Source organism: Ovis canadensis, chromosome 20 (genome assembly GCF_042477335.2).
Source record: "Ovis canadensis isolate MfBH-ARS-UI-01 breed Bighorn chromosome 20, ARS-UI_OviCan_v2, whole genome shotgun sequence".
NCBI classification, from domain to species: domain Eukaryota; kingdom Metazoa; phylum Chordata; class Mammalia; order Artiodactyla; family Bovidae; genus Ovis; species Ovis canadensis.
In genome coordinates, this window is record NC_091264.1 from 27542911 (window position 1) to 27570708 (window position 27798).

Here is a 27798-nt window from a genome sequence, read left to right on the forward strand (position 1 = left end):
ATATTCAAACACACCAAACAGAAACAGAAAATAACCCAGCAGGTGACTGTCAAGGAGTACTGGCCTCATGAGTCAGATGAGCACTTTGGTTCTAGCTCAGGCACTGATTTCCCTCGAACTCTAGGCAAGTTACTTACAAAGATCACAGAATAAAAACACTCAAGAACTGAAAGGGATCGTTGTCCAATTAATTTAAAGGAAAAAATAAATTCCTAAGCTGCTTTCTGGGTGCTATTCACTGTGCTGGACTCAGCCCTCCAGCCCTTCAGCAGTGCACCATCTACTGGAGACAAGAGTGCATATCAGACACGAAATCCATCTGTGGAGGAACCTCAGTAGATGACTCGTGAATCCCCTAGTTTACAGACGAAGATACTGAAAACTACAATTGGGAAGGCAATACTAACAGAGTCAAAGAATTTTCAAAATATTAAAGGTTCATTTTTATTACAGTCTTTATGTGATTGATGAGACAAATTTTAAATTCTAGTTTAGAAACAACTGATGGATTCAGCCATTCATTTAATTGGAAAGTCTAGATTCAGACACTGTGCTAGGTGCTGGGAAAAGACAGGAGGAAAAATATAATTACAGTCCTCAAGAAGCTCACTCTGAATAGGAATGTAGGCAAGAAAAGCAACAATTATAGTTTCACAGTGACAAGCCCCCTCAGTCTAGTTATTGAAAACTATGGGCATAGGTGTGTGGTACCATGTACCTACAGCACAGATTTAAGCACACACACACCCAAACACAAACCAATACCATAAATTAGCAGGCCAAGAAAGCACATCGACTTTTAGCCAATAAAAAACATCTTAAGGACAGAAGTTGTGATGTGCTATCTGTTATAAGCATGAAGAAACAAGAAATTACTGTTCTGTTTCCCAAAGCCTAAAACCTGAGATACACAAAACAAAGAATAACTCAGTCGGAAGAGAAAAAGCACTAACTTTCAAGGAAGAAATAGCTCCACAGCTAGGACAAAACTAAGTATTAAGGAATGGTCTGAGCACAAGTAGTTTAAATATCCTAAGGAAAAAAATTAGTTAGAAAGTTAATTTCCAAAAAAAAAGTTAATTTCCTTTCCACAGATATACAGACTGAAGCTCATCATTATATATGTACACAACTACATCTATTGCACATTATCAAAAAGACAGATCACTGGTAAGTTTAAAAAAACATCCTTTGGATCCTTTTTTTTGGAAGGGGTGGGTGGAAATTGCTTTAATTTGATATGCAACTGTAAGCATTAAACCATGCAGTAACCAATATTAATGAACTAAAAAAACGAGTTAGTATTTGTGCCCCTAGATACTAATTCCCTAGCCCCAAGATAGAACCTCTCAATGTTTCATGGGAAGTCCTCGAAGACTCCGAACCTATACCCAGGGAAGAACAAAGAAACAAACAAACTTCAACAATAATTTCAAAATAAGCAGAATTGTCTTTCTAGATCATCAGCTCAGGAACAGTCCTGAATTTTTAGACTTCTTTTCCCCAAGCAGTGAAGAAACTGGATTTTTAAAAAATAAAATGAATGTATGAATAACATTTACTTAGAAAATAACCTATATTTTAGGATCTGAGAGGAAAGTGAAATGCTCAGTATTTCTATTATTAATTTTACTATTCATAAAAAACTAAAATTAAATTAAAAAAAAAAAAGAAAAAAATCAGAAAAAGAGTCTGCTACTTAGTCATTTTCCAAGTTTATAAGTTAGAAGATTCCTAAGCATTTGAATAATCTCCTCCTTGAGCTCCCACTGAATTATTCCAAAATGAAGAATTTAACATTTATAAGCAGTATATCATTTTGAAACTGAATGCTCTCAACTGGTTGGTCACCCCCTTTCTTGGTAATTTCATGGGCCTATTGTAACCCAGGTCTGACACCTATACTGACCAGCTGATCAATTCCAGGCTTCCAGTAACTACATGAAACGTCCAAAGCATTTCCTCACTTCTGCAGCCATGTCCCAAGTCTACCTACAGCAATAATGAAACTGGGCCTGGGGCCCTATCAACACCTCAGTCAAAACTAGGACATAAAGGGGGAAAGAGGTGCTTATATAAGAAAGGATCCAACAGTGAAGATCTACAAAGGCTAAAACTATATTACTCCTCTTGTTACTTCTCCCCTCTCCCTCCTCCCATCCTTTATCAAAGGCTGACCCTTAACCAGTACCATTTCCCAGCACCTCTAATTTCTTTTTTCTTTTGTTCATTTTTATTTTTTATTTTTTTTATTTTTATTTTTTTAAATTTTAAAATCTTTAATTCTTACATGTGTTCCCAAACATGAACCCCCCCTCCCACCTCCCTCCCCATAACATCTCTCTGGGTCATCCCCATGTCCAGCACCTCTAATTTCTTACCCGATCTTTCCTGGCCTGTTCCCTCTAGCTGCCATACTATTTCTCTACTACCTTTACTCCAACATACACACCGAGTAGTCATACATGGTATTTACTGTATTTTCAAACCTATGGCCTAATTCTCTGTATAGTTAAGCTTCTGTCCAGACTACTACCAATTTATATCCACACAATTGATATCCAAGAATTTTCTTTCAATTCTTCTTCTTCTTGTCCTCCCAGCACCACCAGATACCACTGACCACCCTTCTTCACAGAAATGCTCTCTCTTCTGTAACTCTACCCCAGTTTTCTTCCTACCTTTAATTCTTCCCTCTGTACCTTTGGACCCCTGGCCAAAGGTCTTCTCCGAGTCTTAGACTTTAGATTTTCATTTCTTTCTCTATACTCTAGCCCAGGTTTCAATTCTTTTATCACTGGCTTTGACTGCTTTCTATACAGCAGTAATATGTTTCCACTGCTTCTAGTCAGTTCTTCTTGCATTAATTCATCAAGCATCTGCTACAGACTACTCAAGTGTGTTGAATGTTGAGAAATGTTAGTTTTAAATGTTGTGTTCACTGCTATTATTTTTATTTATCAGGGAAACACCATGTAAGTATTAGAAATGCTATATAAATGTTAGCCATTGTTAGTTATTAATATTTAGAATCTCCATGTTCCTGAAATAATAAGTATACAGCATGTATTCGGTACTGATTCGATGGAGGAAAGGAGGAAAGATCTTAACATGAGAAGAAACTTGTCACAAAAAGTATAAAACTTCTGACATTCTAGGGAGCACTAGAGAAGTCTGTCCAGAAATGGCAAGAAATACATATTTTGTGGTCTACAAAGGCCAAGCAATGTGAGGAGGAGTTAGCAGGAGAAGGACAGGAAGGCAATCCACAGGAAGCAGGGCACTAATCCTCAGACCAACACATGTACACCTGAACTACGGTTTGGTAGCTAAAGTTTGTCGCTGAGACTATCATAGGATACAAACAAAACTTTTTGGTGAGATTGGCATAAACAGGTACTTACTGAGCATGCCTCTATAATTGAGGTCCATGTCCCGGCTCTCTGATCGAACTTTAATAGCATCCAGGATGGCATCAGGAGACAACAGTCCCGAAGGCCTCACGACATTCAGAAGTTCAGTGAGGCTCATCAGAGGCAAACGCACAGCCTGCATGATTTCAGCATGATTCTCATTTGAATTATGCTTACACCAATTTAACAAGGCTAGGAAAATATCTTTTTCAGGAGCTGCAAATGAATCTCTTAATACGATGTTCAAAAGTGCTGTCTGAAAAGGATAAAAAGGAAAAATTCCAGTTATTATGGAGCTCAACCATGTGTATGATCAATAAGTAAAACTTTACTGAACTGCCAGTATCACTTATATTTAAGCAATTAACTCTTCTTGACCATCTTCTTTCCTTATTCTTTGTGCCATATACTCTTGCCCATTATGGCTGTGTGAACAGCTATAGGCATCTGGTACCTAGTCTTTTCAACACATGTGCACCTATCTTTAATAAAATAACAAGAAAAATGGCAATGTGAGAAGCTGTTGCTCTGTACACGTTCTTTAGCAGAATTTACTTCTCTAAGTCAGTAAGATACATCTAGCTATTTAAAATTCAAAATCTAGGTTCGATGCAGTATACAGGATGCTTGGGGCTGGTGCACTGGGATGACCCAGAAGGATGGTATAGGGAGGGAGGTAGGAGGGGGGTTCAGGATTGGGAACACGTGTACACCCATGGTGGATTCATGTTGATGTATGGTAAAACCAATACAGTATTGTAAAGTAAAATAAAGTAAAAAAAAAAAAAAAAGAAGAAATGCAAAAAAAAAAAAGAAATAACTTAGGACTCAGCAAAAGACTTTTCTTCTAGAAAATATTCAATAAATATTAAAGTTATTAATAATAAAAAAATTCAAAATCTTTTGTTCCACAGTATTACTGCTCTACCATATTTTCAGTTCTCATGTTCCTAAAATTACTTCCAGCAACACTGGTGTAACCCTATAAGATCCTTGCCTCTAAAAATTAAGTAAAAATCATAGTTACACACAAAACAAGACATGTAGTTTTTCAAATAGGTTTTCCCATTCAAAATGTTCAGACATGACTCAGCAACTGAACAACAATACATCATTATCTCCTTTATGAACTTCCCCCTCATAAATAAGGAATCATCAGTTGCACTCTCTGTCAGAGAAATACTGATACAAAACCAAAAAACAGTATGCAATGCCACAAGAGAGTCTATTTGACATCATTACATTGAGAACCACCACCCCGCGGCAGAGTCTCTTGCACACAGAACTTACCAGAAGAACCTTAAAAGAAAGCAGCAGCAATCTGCCTCCCTCTTATGTGATCTAGAGTCTCAGTAGTCAGAGGCAGATAGCTAGACAGACCACCTCTTCCACACTAGTAGCTTTTCTTTTTATTCTTAGTCCACTGCTATATTTTTTCTCTATAGATATAAATAAAACAATGCATATTGCCTGTAAATTACTTGGAGACAATGACACACCTTAGAAAGGGAGAGGAAGCCTTCGCTTGAGAGTACCTCCTGAGCATTTCTGTCCATAAACATGCAGCACATGCAAGTTAACTTGGGAAGTGAGTAGAGACTGGCAACATCAAAAGTCATACAGACATTCTGAATGTTAAGTATGGTGCAGAGGTACTCAGAGGTGGAATCCTCCAGCTCCGGAAATCCGTATTTATGAGCCAGGCTCAAAAAGTCCAGCAGCACCTCCTCCTTCTCATCTGTCAGCGTCGCCCGCCCAGTGTAGATGTACTTAAGCAGCATTGTGAATGCTTCTGCAGTGGTGTCTTGAAGAGGGATTTCGGCTTCAGGCTGAGATTCTCGCATTCCACCATACAGTAATGCTCTGCACATCAGAGGAGAAATGCATAAGGAAAACTTCAAGTAGGATTTGCTACAAAATTATGAAATAAAGGTTATCAGCATAATAAAAAAAACCATAAATGTGTTTAGTGACAAACATTCAGGTGAAGAAATACATAGTAATCACTTAAAATGATCTATAAAGCAAGAGAAATAACTTTAAAACTATTTTAATCACAGCAGGATCCTCTATGATCCACCTCCCAGAATTCTGGAAATAAAAGCAAAAATAAACAAATGGGATCTAATTAAAATTAAAAGCTTCTGCACAACAAAGGAAAATATAAGCAAGGTGAAAAGACAGCCTTCGGAATGGGAGAAAATAATAGCAAATGAAGCAACTGACAAACAACTAATCTCAAAAATATACAACCAACTTATGCAGCTCAACTCCAGAAAAATAAACGACCCAATCAAAAAATGGGCCAAAGAACTAAATAGACATTTCTCCAAAGAAGACATACGGATGGCTAACAAACACATGAAAAGATGCTCAACATCACTCATTATTAGAGAAATGCAAATCAAAACCACAATGAGGTACCACTTCACACCAGTCAGAATGGCTGCGATCCAAAAATCTGCAAGCAATAAATGCTGGAGAGGGTGTGGAGAAAAGGGAACCCTCCTACACTGTTGGTGGGAATGCAAACTAGTACAGCCACTATGGAGAACAGTGTGGAGATTCCTTAAAAAATTGCAAATAGAACTCCCTTATGACCCAGCAATCCCACTTCTGGGCATACACACCGAGGAAACCAGAATTGAAAGAGACACATGTACCCCAATGTTCATCGCAGCACTGTTTATAATAGCCAGGACATGGAAACAACCTAGATGTCCATCAGCAGATGAATGGATAAGAAAGCTGTGGTACATATACACAATGGAGTATTACTCAGCCGTTAAAAAGAATTCATTTGAATCAGTTCTGATGAGATGGATGAAACTGGAGCCAATTATACAGAGTGAAGTAAGCCAGAAAGAAAAACACCAATACAGTATACTAACACATATATATGGAATTTAGGAAGATGGCAATGACGACCCTGTATGCAAGTCAGGAAAAAAGACACAGATGGGTATAACGGACTTTTGGTCTCAGAGGGAGAGGGAGAGGGTGGGATGATTTGGGAGAATGGGAATTCTAACATGTATACTATCATGTAAGAATTGAATCGCCAGTCCATGTCTGACGTAGGGTGCAGCATGCTTGGGGCTGGTACATGGGGATGACCCAGAGAGATGTTGTGGGGAGGGAGGTGGGAGAGGGGGTCATGTTTGGGAACGCATGTAAGAATTAAAGATTTTAAAATTAAAAAAAAAATAAAATAAAAAAAATAAAAAAAATAAAAAAATAAATTAAAAAAAATAAATTAAAACTATTTTGAATTAATTCTATACACAACTAATGAATAATCTTAAGAGCTCAAGAAATAAAATAGACATTCATTAATTAGAAAGATGAAAGTGCTCTTTTGAGAGGAACAGTGAAATCAACATAAACCTGTTAAAGGTCAAGAAGGTAGTTTAAAAAAGTAAAGTTCCATAGGAAAAGATATAATCAGATGAAAACAATTAAATATAATCAGGTGCTATTCTTCCCGTCAGACTGGCAGAAATTAGAAACCTGTTAATACTTTCAGTATTTTTAAGAAAAACAAAATCCCCACATTATTGCTTCTCTGTTCATCTAAGTAATAAAAAAGCAGACAATCCAGTCAGGTAATACATTTGAATTTCTACCTCTATTACTCTAGAGGGAAAAGAGGTTTTCTCGTGCACTATTTTAAGAGTATAAATGGAGACCCCTTTTTGGAAAAGAATTTAAGTAATATCTATTCAAATCTAAAATGTGCATACCCTTCAGCTGAGTAATCTCACTTTTAGGACTCAATAACACAGCAAGATAAAGATAAATGTATAACAAGATATCTTGAAACAATGGAAAAAACCTTAAATGTCCATTAAGTGGAACATGGTTGGAAAAAACTATGATATATATGTTCTATACAGCCATTAGAAAGATCAAGGGAGAGTAATATATACTCTCTTGGAAAGATGTCAGGACATAGCTGATAAGTCAGGTTGCAATCCTTACATGTAGCACAGAAAAAAAGTGTATACCACATACTTACAATTGTATGCACAAAGGTATATATAGATATACCTATTTATATTGAGAAGAGATACATATTAAACTGTCAACAGTGGTTTTCTCTAGGGAATGGAAAAAGATGTCTGGGAGGAAAGGGTCTTCATTTGTCAGTTTATAAATTTAAAATGAAATTCATGATGGGATTATAGATGATCTGACTTTTCTATTTTGTCTTTCAGTATTTTTCAGATTAAGACAAAATCCCCACATTATTGTTTATCTGTTCATCTAAATAATAAAAAAGCAGACAATCCAGTCAGGTAATAAATTTGAACTTCTACCTCTATTACTCTAGGGGAAATAATATGAACCAATTAAAGCTTCCAATCCATCAGCAAAGAACAAAGAAAGAGTGCAGAAAAGGAAGAGTAATGAAATGGGCGAGAAAGAAAATGTGACAAAGTGAGAGCAAGAGAGTAAGGGGCAAAGAGAGATCCCCTCACTCCTGTGATTCTCAGGGCAGGATGAGCATTTCCAAGTGTCCCCTCAAGCTTGCCTAGAACTCCTCCCACCCTCCCCCAGACAAGCAGGACAGGACATTCTTGTTTGTCTCAAAGAAACAGCTGAAACTACCCACCAAAAGATTCATGGATATTTTGAGCATACTTCTTCACTGGGTTACACTCTGCCTATAAACACCTGTGAAGGTTTCCATTAATCCAGAACACATCCAATCAATGACCTTAAAGTTACTATTAACAGATTAAAGAACACCTTCCTGGGGAGATCTTGTCAAGACCTATTCTCACTCCAGTGTGATCCATGGTACTTACTTGAATTCTCAATGCTTTAAAAGTGGTTTTGACAGGACTCCTGGGAAGTCTCAAATATGAACCACCAAACTGTAGAAGGTTCCCTCTGGTAGTGTTAGCTTGTCTTTATCTGGAAATTGATAGGCTCTATGACCACACTCATAAGACCTCTCCAGATGGCTAACAGTTAACCTTCCTTTGCACAAGAACAGTATCAGCAATGAGAATCAGTCTAAGCTGGCATTGGTAATGACTGAGTTTAACCTAGTGAGCCACCAGATATTATAAAGGTCCAATACCCACAAAGAGACAGCAAGAACAAGGTCAGTAAGTAAGGGGAATATATTCCATTCATTCAATATGCTCTTCAAATGTCTAAGGATACTTGAGTTTCTTTTAAGAATATACTGATCACCTAAAAGATACCCAGATACAGTTGTCTCAAATTCTTTTGAAAGAGGAAAGATATATAATAGTAATAAATACTAAACCTAAGGCTGAAAAGTTCTAAGTTAATAAAGACTGGACTCTCATAAGACACTTTAACAGTAACAAATGGAAGAAAGAAAAGGGAAAACAAAAGTATACAGAGGACAGACTGGCAAAAATAATGATCAGACCAAGGCGAGCTGCCTCACCTTGACGGGAGCATGTTAGCTAGAACCCTTAACAAATTCCTCTCATCTCCAAGCTCCTGGCTCCCTCTATGTTGGCATTTTATATGTACCAGATAGAATGTTCTAAACATGTTTATAAAGCACTGTAGTAAGAGTTCTAGCTAAATAGTAAATATTGCCAAGAAACATACTCTACTACAATGTGTGTGACTCCAGGTGTACGTTTTGCTTCTCAATTAATTATAATCATAAATAATATCAGACTGTAGTTTTCACTAAAAGGTAAGTGAAATTTTCTTCATGCCTTCCACATCTCAATTTTTAGATATCAAGTTTCACAAACAAATCCACGATTTCATGGATATGGACTCTACAGCTTTTTTCAAGGATATATCATCAGTCAATAATTCAGTAATGATTCCCTTTTAACTAACATTAGGTAACACAGAGAGTAATTAGACCTCAGTTTAATATTTATAACCCTGGAAATTAGGGGTCTAAGTAACATACAATAGCTACGTATAAGTACAAGCATGCTTTCTACATAAATTAACATTTTGTTTTGTTTTAGCACTAATATAACTATGAAACTTGGTCTCAGTAAATATTTAAGTTTCCTTTACTTTGGGGTTGTCAAATTACATGTCTCAGAGATAGATCTGTTTGGTTACATATAGGTCCTGGACTCAGTGATCTGAAACTAAGAGGTATACATGTTCATTGGCAAGTCCAAAGGTCATTCTGCCTATACAACAAGAGGACTGTCTGCCAATAAATCATTTTAAGTTCCATCATTCATCAACTGTGAGGAGAGGGTAAGGGAAAAAATGACTCAGCCTGAGAAATATTGTTGAGAACCTGGAAGATGGTTGATGGGGTACAGTCCAGCCTGAGAAGCCTTCCAACCCTAAGATGATGACTCCTGAAAGGAAAAGGTATTTTCAAAAATATAACAAAAAAGTCAACAAAGATGAAATGCTTATAGATGTTCAACTGAATGACAGCTAGAATTTGTTGTTTTGTTACATATTTTTCATAGAGTGGAAAATACCAGTGTCTTCTACAAGTGACTTGTATCTTCAAAAAGTAATATACACTTACCGAAAATATTGGCACCTTGCTGCTAAAATTACCCTGTGGGCAGGAAAACGTTTCTTTTCCACAACAAATGTGACGTCGCCATATTCTTCCCCAATCAACAAGGCACCAATATGTTCAGACAAAATGTGCACATGGTCAATCTCCCCCACTGCAGTAAAGGGGCGAAGAGGGTGGCTGTTACTCATCTTGTAGAAGAGGTGATAGTCGTTGATCTATTATACAAAGAAGGGATGAGAGTTAGTGAGAGACGAGGAGTACACTTCAAAAACCACATACTGTAAACACAGATAGGTAAAAATGTATTTTCTAAAAAATCACAAAAGAGAGCGATTTTATCATCATCATTGGTATTTCTATTAACCCATCTATTCTGGGAAGTAGTTCAGCCTATTTCCATTAACTCCACTATCCTCACCACCTTATCACACTAAAACTCAGGATCTTCACACATTAACAGCACTTGGATCAATCACAATCTAGAAAACTGTGTTCAAACTGCGTTTAGGTCCGTTATTTCTCAGTATCTCAGGAAAAAGAAAATCAACAACCAGAAGAGCTCCTCTTTCAGCACAGCTGTATTTACTAAGGTGGGTATAACTAGCTAGACCCAGTGGAAAACTCAATCAGGCATAGATCTAGACCTAAATCACAAACAGAATAAACTAAATCCGATTTCAAATAATTACAGAAGTTTTGATCTGAAACCATCTTAAGTATTTTATTAAAAGATTATAATCTTCTGAAGCCACAAAAATAAACGGACATTTATTAATGGAAGCTTGTAGTAAGCATGTAATTTCCCTCTAAGAAAGAAAAACTCCAGTATTTTTCTGAAGATTGTTAACTTCCAGTTCAAACTTTTATCCCTTATAAGCAGGTAGCCTGTGTTTATCACAACATCACTACATTTAATCTCACTTCCTTGCTTTTCTTTCCTACAAATGCAACTGAAAATCAAAAGCTTAAAACTTGATTAACAGCTTTACATATTAGAAAGGGGAGTACTTATCTTCGAAAGCTAAAAATGGATATATTCTTAAATATCTACTGTATTTCCCAGATGTAAGTAACCCAGCAAGTGGATGAAAGCCCTCACTAGAGTGCAGGTGTCTGAAGCGACGATGTGGCTGACAGCTCGGAGGTGAGACAGCTCAGAGGTGTTGTACCTGAAACTAGAATTGAGTCAGATATTCTGTCTCCACTAGACCCTCCTCCACACCTTCTTGAACTCTCCGCTTGTAACAGGATTAAAGATTAAGCCACTCCTAACCTTTACACTTCCACATTCAGGTTCATTGTCAACACGGTATGTGATGCTTTCCTGGTGGCTCAGAGGTAAAGAATCCGCCTGCCGGTGCGGGAGACACTTGTTCTATCCCTGGTCCTGGAAGATCCCACTTGCCACAGGGCAACATGAGCCCGTGCCCATGACTACTGTGCCTGTGCTCTAGAGCCCAAGCACCACAACTACTGGAGCACATGTGCCCTAGAGCCTGTGCCCCGCACAGAGGGAAGCCACCACAGTGAGAAGCCCGGGCACCACAGCTAGAGAGCAGCCCCACTCACTGCAGCTAGAAAAAAGCCCACACAGCACCAAAGACCCAGCACAGCCAAGAATAAATAAAAATATTTTTAAAACTAAAAGATAAAACAAGCTATGTGAAAAAATTGCCTTTATCCCCAGAGACTGTAGTGGAATACCCTCACAGTCCAGTTTTCCCAGTTACCTGCTACTCCATGCCCACTCCCAACCGAGGGAACAGCAGCAAGGAATGTGATGTAGAGGAACACAGAGGATGAGTTAGGCAAGGAAACACCCACCTCAGATAAGTAAAAGAAGCTCCCGGCCCCTCGTAGGACTATCAGAGGGCTAGCAGCATACTCATTCTCAGGGCAAACCCCTCTCCCTCAACCACAACCTGCATTTGAAAGCCCTAAAAAGTGGATCATCTCCAGTCACCTCTGTTTTTAGGACCAAATTCGGCTTAAAAGGATCCATTTAGGAGTGTCCCCAGAACATGTGGAATTCAATCCCTTAATATATGATATAACAGTCTAACACAGAAGTTGGCAAACTTTTTTGCAAATGGTCAGAGAGTAAACATTTTAGGCTTTGCAGGCCAAATAGCCTCTGTCACAACCATTCAACCCTATCATGAGTAGCCACAGACAGCAAGTAAATGAATGAACATGGCTTTGCTCCAATAAAACTATTTACAGAGAAGGGCTGGATTTAACCCTCAGATTATAGTTTGCCATCCCTGCTCTAAGAAATGATCAACGACTGGCTATATTCTACATAAAGGATCAGATTGTTTTTGCTCTTTACTTTGATTTCTGGCTTGGTTATCCAAACAATGTTCAAAATATCACGATCATTTCCTATGTCAGTCATGAAATTCTAAAACTCACTGATACCTGATTTCAAAATCCCATTCTCCTTCAACAAGAACTGTCACAACACTATCCAGTAGCTCAATGATGATGCACAACTCCAAACAAAATAGATGTTTTCCCTACCAGAAAGGATGCCATGTACATACCCAATGAGTATGTTCTCTGGTATATTATCTTAAAATTTTATCTAGGTTATCCGTGAGACTCAAATGATTAATAACTCCTGATGGACAATGATAGATTCTTGGTTAACTAGCTCAAAGGTAAATTTATAATTCCTCAATTGATACATAAGCTTTAATGCTACATATATAAGTATCTATTTTAATAAGTTCTCCAGATTTGTACTTCTTAATATGTAAAATTTCCTTTTGCTAAATTTACATTCTAATTATGCTTTTCCAACTGGAGGCATGAAGCAAAGATTGTCGTGTATACGAAACAGACACTTAGTAAAGAAATTTTAACAGAACAATAATTTTCATTGGCATACAGAAATAATTTTAATTAGACCAGTGATTCTCAGTGTTGAAGCTTGCCACAACAGCAATCACTGAGGAGCTTAAAACACAAAGATGCTTGAGCTCCACTCACCAGAAATTCTGATGCAGTTGGCCACTATCTGAAGTGATTCTAATGCTCAGCCTAGAAAACACTCATTTATTTAGACTCTACTGTTCTAGGTTAACATCCCTTCTCAGGTACATAAATATGCAAACAATATTTCTGCTAAGAAAATTTATTTAGGATACGATTCCATTTTTAATCTTACTGCAAAGAGGCAAATGATGCTAACCCAGTTACAAGTGCCACAGCTTGTATGCAGAAAATATTTTCACCCAATGCCCTAGCTTATCCATGAAGTGACAGCTTTGGTCCATCCACTTGCCATTAAAAAAAAAGCATGTCTTAAAAGCCACACATCAATAAAGTTAGCATTTTAAAACATCAATTTAAATTTGATAAAGAAAAAATTAAAGCTCATGGAGTAAAACTATTTACTGACATATTTCTTATACTTTAATGCTAATACTTATTCTGCTACTAACAACATATGTGGTCTTTGACAAGTGTTCTAACTTCCATGAGATTATTTCCATACCTATAAGGACAAAGATATAGTACATTTTTTTAAAGTTTTATTTTAGAACTCTGCCACCACATTTTAATACCACTGTTTTGTCCTGTCATATGAAATGACTCTCATGACTCAGCATATGGATGGACTTATGATTGTGATTTATTACAGCAAAAAAAAAAAAGGCAAAGCAAAATCAGTAAAGGTTTTGAAAAAGTACACATGGCAAAGTCCGGGGGAACCTAGACGCAAACTTTCAAGGCCCCTCTCCCAGTGGAGTTACACTGCATGTGCTAAATTAAATTCCCCCAGGAAGCTATGACGGCACACTGCCCACCGAGGAGCTTCCGAGAGACGCAGCACTCAGGGTGCCAAATGAGAGGTGTTGGTATAGACGAGCACCGAAAACAAGGAGCCTAAAACCTATCTGGTAGACTGACTGAACCTCAGATTGGACAGGAGAAAGCGATGCTAAGTAAATAACCTACCCCATCTGCCTGAATTAGTCCCTGACCCCTGACCTCCCAATAGGCCAGATCCAAACCGTTTCATAGACAGGTTTCTTCAAAACTTTAAGGACCAGATGATTACAGTGTTATTTAACCTATTCCTGTGCACATGAGTTTTCTACCTCTTCTTATGAAGCCAATTTAACCCTGACACGAAGATGTGATCACATTACACACTCAGAAATTAGTAAAAATGAAAACATCCTATGTATAATATTGGAAAACAGAATTAAGCAAAAGGAGCCATGACAAAGTTGGTCAATTCCAAGAAAGATATGAATATTAGCAAAAATAACTGTCATCAAAAGATTAAAGGAGAAAAAATCATGTATTAGCTCAATAAAAGCTAAAATCTCCTTTCAAACAATCATTAAGAAGTTCATTTTTAAAGTCTTAATTGAATAGGGATAAATGAGTATTTTCTTAACCTTATACACACACATCCTAACTATAATAGATACGTGTGTTTAGTCACTCAGTCGTATCTAACTCTTGGTGATCCCTTGGACTGTAGCCCACCAGGCTCTTTTGTCCATGGGACTCTCCAGGTTAGAATACTGGAGTGGGTAGCCATTGCTTCTCCAGGGATAATAGATATAAGAAACTATTAGTAATAAAAACACTAGAAACATCCTTAGAAAGTTTGGAAATAAGACAAGGATATCTATTCACCATTATTAATATTTTTCAGAGGCAAAAGACAATGCAATTAAGAAAGTTAAAGGTAGATGGATTAGGAAACAAATAAGCAAAGTAATCACTATTTGCTGATAATCTCATTGCCTACATGAAAAAAATCCATGAGATCAACTGAAAAAGATGTGAGAAAGTAAGCAAGGTTCACCAAGGTGACCACATAAATTATTATAGCTGACCCCTGAACATGTGTTTAAACTGCATGAGTCCACTTATACTTGGATTTTTTCAATAAAATGCCACAGTACTACATGAGCCACAACTGCATGAGCCCCAACAGATGGATAGCAACAGAGGATACAGAGGAACCTCACACATGGAAGACTAACCACATTTGAATTTTCCACTGTGTGGAGGGTAGGCACCCCAACCATTGTATTGTTCAACAGTCGACTGCATATGAAAATATATAGTAGTCTTTCATGTCCAAAACAACCAGATAGAAAATATGAGACAACCAGATAGAAAATATGAAGGGAAAGATCTGCAATCTATAACTGTAATATCTAGGAATAAACTCATAGAACATGTAAAGGAAGTTATAAAACTCTTCTGAGGGATTTAAGAAAAATAAATGAAAAGACATACAATGTTTGGAGATGTGGCTCAGAGGTTAAAGTGTCTGCTCGAAATGCGGAAGACCTGGGTTCGATCCCTGGGTCGGGAAGATCCCCTGGAGAAGGAAATGGCAACCCACTCCAGTATTTGTGCCTGGAGAATCCCATGGACGGAGGAGACTGGTGGGCTATAGTCCATGGGGTCACAAAGAGTCGGACACGACTGAGCGACTTCACTTTCTTTCACTTCATCTCTAACTCACCCTATAGAAAAGAATATTTTATATTTTCTTGTCCTTCATATTGTTAACAAAAACAAAGCTTTAGCAGCAGAAAACAAAATTCACCAAAATGTTCTTGGTAGGGATACAGTTAAAAACAATAATTTGACAAATGGGCACACATATTAGTAAACTGAGAAGGAAAACAATAATTTTATATTTACAAGAGATTTTTAAAGCTGAGAGAATGTTCTAATTAATACAGGAATTAAAAGTAGTAATGATCAGAACCACAACTGAGTTTTTAAAGTAAATTGGGGCAAAGAAGTTAATCTGAAACAATAAATATGTGATTTCACATATACTCTAAAAAAGAAGAGCAATAAAAGGAGGCCAGGGTACTGGATGAGAAAGCAAATCATAAATTAGAACAATTAAGCAATGTCATTAACACATTAAAACGTTAAACATTAAATTTAAACATAAAATTAAACATTAAAACATTAGTCCAGAAATAAACCCAAATATACAGAGGTATTCAGTATCCCGGGAAAGACTGAAGGCAAAAGCAGAAGGGGGAAGCAGAGGATGAGACGGTTAGACAGCAGCACTGACTCAATGGCCATGAATTGGAGCAAACTCAGGGAGACAGTAGAAGACAGAGGAGCCCGATATGCTACAGTCTGCGGGGCTGCAGAGAGTCAGACACCGCTTAGCAAGTGAACGATACCAACAACAGACACAGGTCGGGGGTGTGTGTGTGTGTGTGTGTGTGTGTTTTCTGTAACAGTAAAAACAAAAAAAAAAAAACAACCCTTAAATGCCCATTTAGTGGGAACTGGATAAACAATGATAAGCCTATACAATGGAATACTGTACAATGATTTTAAAAAATAAAGTTAAATACCTTATTGACATTGAAAAATCAAATATATGTTTACATGCAAAAAGGCAAGCTGCAAAACAATAATATAACCTTATTTTGTTAAACACATAAAAAGCACACACCAAACAAGGGTTAACAAGGGTTAACCCAATGGATTAACCATTGGGCTATGGGGAAAATTTTACACAGCATAAAATCTATTTCTGTAATGTTTAAAATTTTTATAACAAGCATGTTCTATTGTAATAAAACTATACACAAATATTTCAATAAATTTAGCCACTAAAATCACAAATTAAACTGGTTTTTTTAATAAGACAGCAAGTGTTTTAGTTTGCTAAATCCAGTAGTACCCAACTTAGCGACTAAGACAGAATGGTCAACAGAAGGATTATATATTACACTACAAGTAAAAAATAATTAACAATTTGAAGTCAAGGACAAAAAGTTCATTTACACTAAGATAGGTAAAAAGTAATGAATATCAGATACCTGAGTAGCATAGCCTACTATAAACATCTTCACCTTCAGAGATTTTCAGTATGACTTTTCTCAATTTACAGCATATTTTCTTGGATGTAAACAAAGTGGTCTGAAATTTGTTCCGGTTAACAGTCCCAGAGTCTAAACTTGCTGACGTTCACAGGAATAGAGGAGGGTAATCTATTCACTCAAGCTGTTCCTTCAAGGTAAGAGGAAAGAGACGAGTAGGAAGGCAAGGGGAACAGAGACTTACTCTACGACAGGAAATGGTACCATTCGTGATATCATGATCAATTACTAGTTGAGGGTTCTGAGACTTCATATGAATTCATGTACCAGGGATGGTGGTATAGAAACTATCGTATTTTGTGTGATTGGTTAAACTTTCCTGGATTCAAACACATCAGAATTTAAAAAAAAAAAAAAACTGCTAAAGCTGCAGTATTAAAATTCTCAGGGTTATTGACTATTTATTATGCAATAAAAAACCCACATGCATTTGTTGTCACCGAAATAGGAAACAATGTCCACCAATAAAGCAAGAGCACCATATGTAGTTCCAAATGTTGTAATGCTGTAATTGTGAAAAAACCAAACTGACCTAAATATCAACTTCGTTACTTAAAGTCACTTCCAACAGAACTGTTTACAAACTTTTCTTTAACAAGGGTTTACTATAATTTTTGAACTTAAAGTTTACTCTCCAGAGTCTAGTCAGGAAATAGACAAAGACCAAAGTTCCACCAGGTGGAGATGCCAAAGAGTCCTTGAACTGCTGTATAAATCTCCCCTGGGAAGCCCTCTGTGCCCATGTATTTCTTGACTGGAAGAATTTTATGAGAAAAGAGACCTGTTCTTTAATTGCAAAATATAAATGATTTTTCTCTTGAGGAAAGAGATGGTATTTACAAGCATATGGTTTAGCAATTTCTTTCTGTGCTTAGTACCCATGTGGTGTGTAATTTGAAGTAGTAATCCTTAAACTTTAAATTAATATCGCTTGGGGAGATAAATGATGTCCTGTCTGCATCTTAAAACACTCACAAAAAATCACATTCTCATTTCTCATGGGAAGGAGGCCCCAATTCTTTTGATATATACTCTACCCTTGTCATCCAACAGTCTGAATAAACAGGTGTAGACTGGCAATCCTGGTAGGTGTAACCTTGATTCTGAAATTCTGCAGACCCATTTCTAAACCTTGCAGAAGAGCAGCATCAGGCAGTAAAGTGCTACAGTGAGAAATATGACTGGAGTTCATGGGCATCTTCTTGTCTTGGGATTCCTGACATGTCTGTCTTTGGGAAAAATTAAATGGTTTTTAACATCCAGTCCAGCTCCAAATTCTTGTCACTCTATGATTTTATATGTTTGTAAATAAATATTTATAGATATTCTCAGCTTGGAACACTAAGGAACTGTATCATAAAATATTTGATGAGATCATTTTATGGAGAGTGTATGTAATTCCATTTACCAATTACCACATGTATTTACCACTTGTTTGCCAAAGGACAAACTAGTTTCTGGAGCTATATATGATTCATTCCACAAGAGATTTATTGAGCTCTCACTACAATACAGTGCTAGGTGATACAAACACAAAGATTAATAAAAGAAAGTTGCTACCTTTGAAGAACTCACTGTCCACTGAGGAAAGTAGGACCAGATGACAAGTAAAGTCAACACTAGAACTAGCCGTGAGTTTATGATCTGTAGAAAGTCAAAGACAGTTATCTTCCATAGGTACCGTACCAAAACATATACAAAAAACTGTTATACTCTTGTATCAGAATAAGAGTTAATATTCAAATAACGAGCTAACTGCTCTCTAAAATGGGGCATTCACACCCTAGGGGGAGTGGAATCCAAACCACGGAAATTTGGGAAAAATCTTAACACTTGCATGCGTGCTCAGTCACTTCAGTCGTGTCCACTCTTTGCAACCCCATGGACTGTAGTCCACCAGGCTCCTCTGTCCATGGGATTCTCCAGGGAGGAACACTGGAGTGGGTTGTTATTCCCTCTTCCAAGGGAGCTTCCAACCCAGGGACTGAACTCACATCTGCCTGCATCTCCTGCATTGGAGGTGGATTCTTTATCCACTAAGGCACCTGGGAAGCCCCTCTTAACACTTACACTGATATATATTTTTAACCTAGAAAAATGAGCTAAAAGGAACTGTCCTCCTTTGTTCAAGGGAAATATCAGGTTTGCCTGGGCCTGCTACTTGAATTTACCAAAAATTATATAGTTTAAGTTATTGCTTACAAAATGACAAGTGAATTTTAAAAGGTTCCTGCAAGGAAACCACTGATTGAAGATAATATAACATTGCCAACACAAGTAGACAACAAGAAAATAGCCATTATGACAACTCTACTCCTAGTAATCAGATTTTATAAGGTGACCTGTCTCCCAATAAGTCCTAGACAGCTAATACACAGTATAGTGAACATAGACAACAATGTTGTATTATAGTCAAACTTGCTAAGAAACTAAAGCTTAATTATTCTAACCACTAAAAAGAAATAATTACATAACATGACAGAGGTCCTAATTATTGTATCATGGCAATCAAATTATAATAAATAAATGTAGCAAATCAACATGTTGTACATCTTGAATTTATAGTTATATGTCAAATATATTTCAATAAAAGTAGCCATCAATTTTGAAATTAGCAAGATCATTTGAAACATATTCTATTATTAACAACAAACTTTCATATTAAAGGCATTAAAATGACTTCAGACTATACTACAAAGCTACAGTAACCAAAACAGTACAGTACTGGAATAAAAACAGAAATATAGATCAATGAAACAGCATAGAAAGCCCAGAAATAAACCCATGCACCTAAGGTCAATTAATCTATGACAAAAGAGGCAAGAATATACAATGGAGAAAAGGTGGTCTCTTCAATAAGATAAGCAATGCTTGAAAAACTAGACAGTTACATGTAAAAGAATGAAATTAGAAAATTCTCTAACATTATACACAAAAATATACTCAAAATTGATCAAAGACCTAAATGTTAAGGCTGGACACTATACAACTCTTAGAGGAAAACAGGCAGAACACTCTTTGACATAAATGGTAGCAGTATCTTTTCTGATTCACCTTTCAGAGTAATGAAAATAAAAACAGGAACAAACAAATGGGACCTAATTAAATTTTATAGCTTTTGCAGAGCAAAGGAAATCATGAACCAAAAAAACGACAACCAACAGACTAGGAGAACATATCTGTAAACGAAGCAACCAACAAGGGATTAACCTCCAAACTATATAAACAGCTCATGCAGCTCTTTGTCAAAAAACAACCCAATCTAAAAAAAAGGACAGAAGAATAGGCATTTCTCCAAAGACAACATACAGATGGCCGAAGTATATGAAAAGATGTTCAACACCATTAGTTTTTAGAGAAATGCAAATGAAAACTACAGTGAGGCATTAACCTCACATCAGTCAGAATGACCATCATCAAAAAGTCTACAAACAATAAATGCTAGAGAGGGGGTAGAGAAAAGAGAACACTCCTACACTGTTGGTGGCAATGCAAATTGGTACAACCACCTTGGAGAACAGTACAGAGGTTCCTTAAAAATAAAGGAAAAGCTAAAAACAGAACTACCAAATGATCCAGCAATCCCACTACTGGGCATGTATCTGGAGAAAACCATACTTTGGAAACATATATGCATCCCAAAGTTCACTGAAGCACTATTTTCATTAGTCAAGACATGAAGGTGAAGGTGAAGTCGCTCAGTCGTGTCCAACTCTTTGTGACCCCGTGGACTGTAGCCTACCAGGCTCCTCCGTCCATGGGATTCTCCAGGCAAGAATACTGGAGTGGGTTGCCATTTCCTTCTCCAGGGGATCTTCCCGACCCAAGGATTGAACCCAGGTCTCCCGCATTGAAGATAGACGCTTTAACCTCTGAGCCACCAGGGAAGCTAGTCAAGTCATGGAAGCAACGAAATGTCCATTGACAGAGGAATGGATGAAGAAGATGTGGTACATATACACAATGGAATATTATTCAGCCATAAGGACAAAATAATGCCATTTGCAGCAACATGGGTGGACCTAGAGATTATCACACTAAGAGAGTAAGTCAGAGAGAAACAAATATCATCTGGTATCAGTCATGTGGAATTTAATTTTTACAAATGAACCTATTTACAAAAAGACTCCCAGATTTTGAAAACAAACTTATGGTTATCAAAGCAGAAATGTGAGGGAGAAGGGATAAATTAGGAACTTGAGACTTAGATACACACACACACACTACTATACATAAAACAGATAACCAACAAGGACCTATTGTAGAGCACAGGGAACCCTACTCCATATTCTGTAATAACCTACAGGGTAAAGAATCTGAAAAATAATAAATATATGTAAATATACAGCTGAATCACTTTGCTGTACACCTGAAACTAACACAACATACAGTAAATCAAGTATACTCTGATATATGTATATATTTTAAAGGCAGAAAATTAAAGCAAAGTAACAATCCATTAAATAGTAACAAATTAACAATTTTGTAGTAGGGACACAGAAAGTTCAGTTCAGTTGCTCAGTCATGTCTGACTCTTTGCGACCCCACATTGACTATAACCAGCCAGGCTCCTCTGTCCTTGGGATTTCTCCAGCAAGAATACTGGAGTAGATTGCCATTTCCTTTTCTAAGGGATCTTCCTGACCCGGGGATGGAACCTATATCTCCTGCATTGCAGGTAGATTTTTTTCTTTTTAACCACTGAGCTACCTGGTATAGATAACCATTATTATTAGGTTAGAAGTACTTTCTGTGTCCCTTGGAAGAAAAACTGTGACCAACCTAGATAGTATATTGAAAAGCAGAGACATTACTTTGCCAACAAAGGTCCGTCTAGTCAAGGCTATGGTTTTTCCAGTGGTCATGTATGGATGTGAGAGTTGGACTGTGAAGAAGGCTGAGCGCCAAAGAATTGATGCTTTTGAACTGTGGTGTTGGAGAAGACTCTTGAGAGTCCCTTGGCCTGCAAGGAGATCCAACCAGTCCATTCTAAAGGAGATCAGCCCTGGGTGTTCTTTGGAAGGAATGATGCTAAAGCTGAAACTCCAGTACTTTGGCCACCTCATGTGAAGAGTTGACTCATTGGAAAAGACTTTGATGCTGGGAGGGATTGGGGGCAGGAGGAGAAGGGGATGACAGAGGATGAGATGGCTGGATGGCATCACCGACTCCATCTACGTGAGTCTGAGTGAACTCCGGGAGTCGGTGATGCCATCCAGCCATCTCATCCTCTGTCATCCCCTTCTCCTCCTGCCCCCAATCCCTCCCAGCATCAAAGTCTTTTCCAATGAGTCAACTCTTCACATGAGGTGGCCAAAGTACTGGAGTTTCAGCTTTAGCATCATTCCTTCCAAAGAACACCCAGGGCTGATCTCCTTTAGAATGGACTGGTTGGATCTCCTTGCAGGCCAAGGGACTCTCAAGAGTCTTCTCCAACACCACAGTTCAAAAGCATCAATTCTTTGGCGCTCAGCCTTCTTCACAGTCCAACTCTCACATCCATACATGACCACTGGAAAAACCATAGCCTTGACTAGACGGACCTTTGTTGGCAAAGTAATGTCTCTGCTTTTCAATATACTATCTAGGTTGGTCACAGTTTTTCTTCCAAGGGACACAGAAAGTACTTCTAACCTAATAATAATGGTTATCTATACCAGGTAGCTCAGTGGTTAAAAAGAAAAAAATCTACCTGCAATGCAGGAGATATAGGTTCCATCCCCGGGTCAGGAAGATCCCTTAGAAAAGGAAATGGCAATCTACTCCAGTATTCTTGCTGGAGAAATCCCAAGGACAGAGGAGCCTGGCTGGTTATAGTCAATGTGGTCACAAAAGAGTAGGACAGGACTGAACAACAAGAACAATAACAAATAATACTGAGGACTTAAGTATAAGCTAGGCAGAGTCCTTAGCATTTTACACATACCATGCTACCCAGTATTGAAATAAGTGGATTAAGCACATACTGTTCTTTTGTTTAACAGGAAAAATTGAAGGACAGACAAGATTAGGCAACAAGTCCAAGGACACAGACAATAAATAACATATTTAAACCGAAGTCTGTCAAAGTTCTGAACTTACTAGAGCTATGCTGTAGTAATACCGAAGAAGTCAGAAATGATTCTCTCTCTGACTACTAGACCTGCTAATTAGCTCCTCAGACTAGCAGTTCTCGAATTTTTTTTTTAAATACACTCTATTCAGACAGGTAAAACATGCTATTGTGTTAAAAAAAAAAAAAAAGGCAGTGTCATTTTTTAATCCAACTTTTTAAACTACAATGTTTTAAAACTCTACTGAAAAATTACAGACCAAGAATATTAATACAAATATGCATCAATATACACTATAGTTAACTAGCTAAACAACTTGTAACAAATTAAATTGATAATAACAAGACTAAACAGTAACTTATAGGGGAAGAACAGAAATAACTTGAAAAATACAACCAACTCAACAGTGATATGTATCTTTTCAAAAATATAAAATAACTGTAACTTATGCATGTTCACATGTGGAAAAGGAGTTCTATAATGCTGCTACAGACTGCTTAAGTTAGACTTCTTAGTAGAACACCAAATCAGAATCTTTTATGAACTCTAGTATTATGCTAACATGGATTTATGAATGCCACATTGTGCATATTCTTAATACTTCCCTTGTACGGTCATTAACAAGGTGCCAAAGGATATATAAACAAAAGACTATGAGATCTCCTGACATTTGCCAGTATTTTCTCATCAAGGCCTACCAGTGACCTTGGGCCATATTTTAAGAAGCATTTTCCTCGACTGGGCAATGCTCCTGGCTTAGTTTGGCAATGACATCTAATTCTGTGGTGGCTGCGAGAAGCTACTCTATTATTCAATCACAAAATATCTGAGACTCCCAAAGCAAATATGGCCCAATATATACAATAATTTGCAGTATTATTATTTTCTATTCAGTACTTCAGTTTCTCTAAATCCAGTCTCTAATTAAAACAATCTTTCCCAAATACCTTCAAACAAAAGCATTCAAATCAGGTATCCTAAAACAAAATAACAAGTGACCCAAGCGAGTTTCATCCCATTAATATTATTATATTATATTTCCCCAAATATTGAAGCTTGTTTCTTCTTTCTTCCCTACAGAGTACCTTCTTGAGTTTATGCTTCAAAGGTACAGAAACTCACCACCGGATTTTATTAACCTATTTACCCAAAGACCTACGTTATTCAGTCACCAACCTACCATTGGTCTCTCAGCTCTTCTTTGTGCCGCTGTGTAACTCCCTATAAGACAACCCTCTGTAAGACAGAAATGACAAGTCACAGACTCCAACTGGCTATCATTTATAGATCTCAGAGTTTATATAATTATCCTTTTTGGGGTTATCAGTCTTACTGATCTCAAGTCTATTGAAAATTACATGAACTGTACGCTAGGAACAGAAAAATAAATGCACCAAGAGCCTAAAAAAAAACAATGAAAAAGTCATAATGAATACAGAGGTTATTAGTTGTAATAATATTTGAAAATACAGGACAGCCATTTCTTTTTAATTTCTTCAGTGGCACCTTATGGGTCTGTAATATTCTTGCTCAGATTTAAATTATATGATATTTTCCTAATTAATAAAGGTTATTATAACATGAACTCCCATTAAAGCAGTGGAATCATCAATTGCAACAATTTAATTTCCTTGTAGTGAAGCTACTGTGAACATTTGGATTATTGTCTGGGTAAAGGAAATTGGCTTTTCCTTGTAGATGTTATAAAAATGTTCTGCTGTGCATACTCTGATGCAGTTTGTTAAACCCTGCTATCTTGGCTATCTTCTGAGAAAACTGAAATAAAAAAAGATCAACTAAGAAATCAGTCCACCTACAAATCTTGATTTACAAATTTATCTGTTGCCATTCTAGCACACAATCTAAAGGACATGTTCACAAATTATACTAGTCTTCCTTTTGCCCTCCCCCCCCCCACATATAATTCCTTCCCTTTGGTTTTATGAGCATTGTCTTTGTTCCTCCAACATACCATTCTCTTCTGCAATGAAAAGAAAGAATAAAACTCAGAGATAACTATCCTCATATAGTCTAGTAGTTACTGTCCAAAATAAGACCCACTGACCCAAATCTATGGCTTAGGCCAAGTCAAAATTAAAGTTACTCAGTCCTGTCCAACTCTTTGTGACCCCATGAACTATACAGTCCATGGAATTCTCCTGGCCAGAACACTGGAGTGGGTAGCCATTCCCTTCTCCAGCAGACCTTCCCAACCCAGGGACTGAATCCAGGTCTCCCGCATTGCAGGCGGATTCTCTGACAGCTGAGCCTCCAGGGAAGCCCTTCTACAGCCAAAGCCAAATTATAGCATATACATAGAATAAGGGGATGAATAGCACACATCAAGAAAATGACTCATTTTAGGAACAAAAAATTTAGGCAGAGAGTTCAAGAAATCCACATCTCTTACAATTAGGGGAAAAATGGACTTCTCCTGTAAAACTGTCATCTTTCATGATCCAAACTTAATCCCACCCTAGATCTTCCACAAACCCCCGTGAATATACAACCATGTGGCCTGCCTGTATGTGCACTCCTCTGGTGCACATGTAAACTCCACCGGCCTGTGGAAGAATAAAATGTATTAGAAGAGAATAATGCATGCTTCTCCCCTTCTGTCTCAGAACAAAAACTCTAAAGGGTAGTGGATAGGCTTTCTGTATTCTGTGCACTAATACCCCCAAGATGCTACTGAATAATTGATAAGCTTATGATTAGACTGCTATTCTCAGTTCTGAACAATATTCATAGGCCAAATTTAATTCACATCTAATACTGAATTCTGCCTCTTTTATCGTCATCAAAATATGCATCAAGGCTGTTCTCTGTTTCTTAGAATTCCATCAGTTGATTCTTTACTTAAAGTCATAGTCTTGGTATGTGACCAGCTCAACCACAGTACCAACTTGGGATGTCACTGACACAAATTATCATAGCCCATCAAGAAAAGCTACCAGGACCATGCCTTTATAAGAGAAGCAAGCCTCCAATGTAGGCATGTTTAGGAATATAATCAGAAATAATTATATTAACACAAGAGGAAGAGATGCTAGTTATACTTCATATAAATAGACTACTTTCTTATTGCTATTTCTAAGAGAAAAAATAAACTGCAATTAATGAAACTTATAATGTTAAGATGGAGTTCATTTAGTTTAATGCCATCATATTATCTGACAAACATAAAATGATCAAATGTAGCAGAAATCCTGCAATAGACAAATGCCTGCAATCTATTTCCTTCTCCAAGTTTATAAAAGAAGCTTATGTTTTACTTGGCTAACAGGGTGGCGTCAGCTGCTGATAAGGAATGTTCATAAAATACTTCCTTCGTTGTGCTATGCCTATGGGTAAATCTAAAGTAACCCATATGCCCTGTGGAGAAGGAGGGCTTTAAATAATGGAAGAAGGCAGCTTTTTAAGGATATTAAATGAAAGCTGTTCCATGTAGACAAGATGGCAAAGGCTGTGAACCTGAAAAGGAAGTGTGCTTTGAGTAACAACAGGAAAGAAACAGAAACAGACAAGCAGTATGGTAGAATCTCGCACTATAACATCTGTCTAAACTAAGAGGCCTTCAAGGGAACACAGATCAGGGACTGGGACATAGTTCTGCTGGGTAAAATCTGAGCAAATCATTTCGAGTTTCTGAGGTTCATCTTCTGTCTTAGAAAAGGAGCTGATGGAGTTAGGCCACATCCTGTGGTCCCTTCAAGTCCTAAATCTCTATGTAACTAAATCATATGTGTAGGATCAGTGACCTCACGTGACTGTTGGAAGGATAACTGGTTCAGCTTTTTAGAGGTTAGCTTAGCACAATCTGTCAAATTTTTAAATATATATTTCCTATAATCCAGCAACTGTGCTTCTAGAATATTTAATTCAGCATTGCTTGCAATAGCAGACAGGTGAGGGGAAGGGTGATAAATTGCAATGCATTCATACAATACAGCCATTAAGAAGAAGGGAACAAATCAAAAGTTCTGACCGGAACTCCATAACACAGTAAGTAAAGAGGACAGGCTTTAGTTCAATAGGATTCAACTACATAAACATATGTAAGTGTATGTATACATTTAATAAGGCACTTAAATATCTACTGAATGAATTAAGTAAATACACATATTGGAAAAAAGAACTGTAAAGCCACACACCAACTACTAACAGCAGTAAGTAACCTCCCAGGATGGGGTGGGACTTAGGGGACGGAAGGGAATAAATAGGAAAGTTTATGTTTAAACTCAATGCACTTCTGAAGAGTAGCCTTTTTTTTTTTAATTGGAGTACAACAGCTTTACATTGTTGTGGTATTTCCTTCTTTTAAAATAAGAATCAATTTACCTTTTATTTAAATATTTCAAAAAATTTTAAGAAGCGGAACCTTTAAAAACTGATGAAATATCTGTTTATCTAAAGGAAGCCTCCCCCCTCCCCCCACCACCAAACAAAAGGATGAAAACAATGATATAGATGATCTCTGACCTGCTATACTTTTCTGAGAGGTAACTTGAGAAGAAAAGAGCAAACATTGATGGAACAGATTTTTAGTACATAAGAGATTTTTAATAGCTAAAATATGCCAAAACAAAATCCTGGAGGGCAGTGACTAGGTCTTTCTCGCATCCCACAAGGACAATGTTCAACAAACAAATATCACACTGGAATGAAATGAACCACACAGGTTGGAGACACAAACTTGGGACTCCAAGTCACTCTCAGGAGCTGATTATAAAAATACATGTGCACATCTTAAAAATCTCTCTCAACAGTTTACAACCAAATGTTTTCATTAAGACATTCTGCCCACCCCCCCTAATATTCAACAGGCGTTTGGTTTCCAAATTTCCACTTCGCTAATCAAGGCTATATTCCGTATCACACTTTGCATGTTGTTTCTCATATTTTTCAAGTATTTTAAAACTTAAAAC

General features: G+C 37.2%; 1 protein-coding gene across 4 annotated transcripts in view; it reads right to left on the reverse strand.

The window, feature by feature from the left end:
• BTBD9 (BTB domain containing 9) overlaps positions 1 to 27798 on the reverse strand; it is a 418007-nt gene that overhangs the window by 372646 nt on the left and 17563 nt on the right. For all 4 annotated transcript variants that reach the window (XM_069564255.1, XM_069564257.1, XM_069564254.1 and 1 more), the window contains exons 2-4: positions 9922 to 10133; positions 4913 to 5276; positions 3405 to 3669 (exon numbers count right to left, since the gene is read on the reverse strand). In XM_069564255.1, coding sequence (XP_069420356.1) covers positions 3405 to 3669; positions 4913 to 5276; positions 9922 to 10106 — 814 coding nt within the window. In that variant the 5' untranslated portion in view covers positions 10107 to 10133. The remainder of the gene's footprint in view (positions 1 to 3404; positions 3670 to 4912; positions 5277 to 9921; positions 10134 to 27798) is intronic.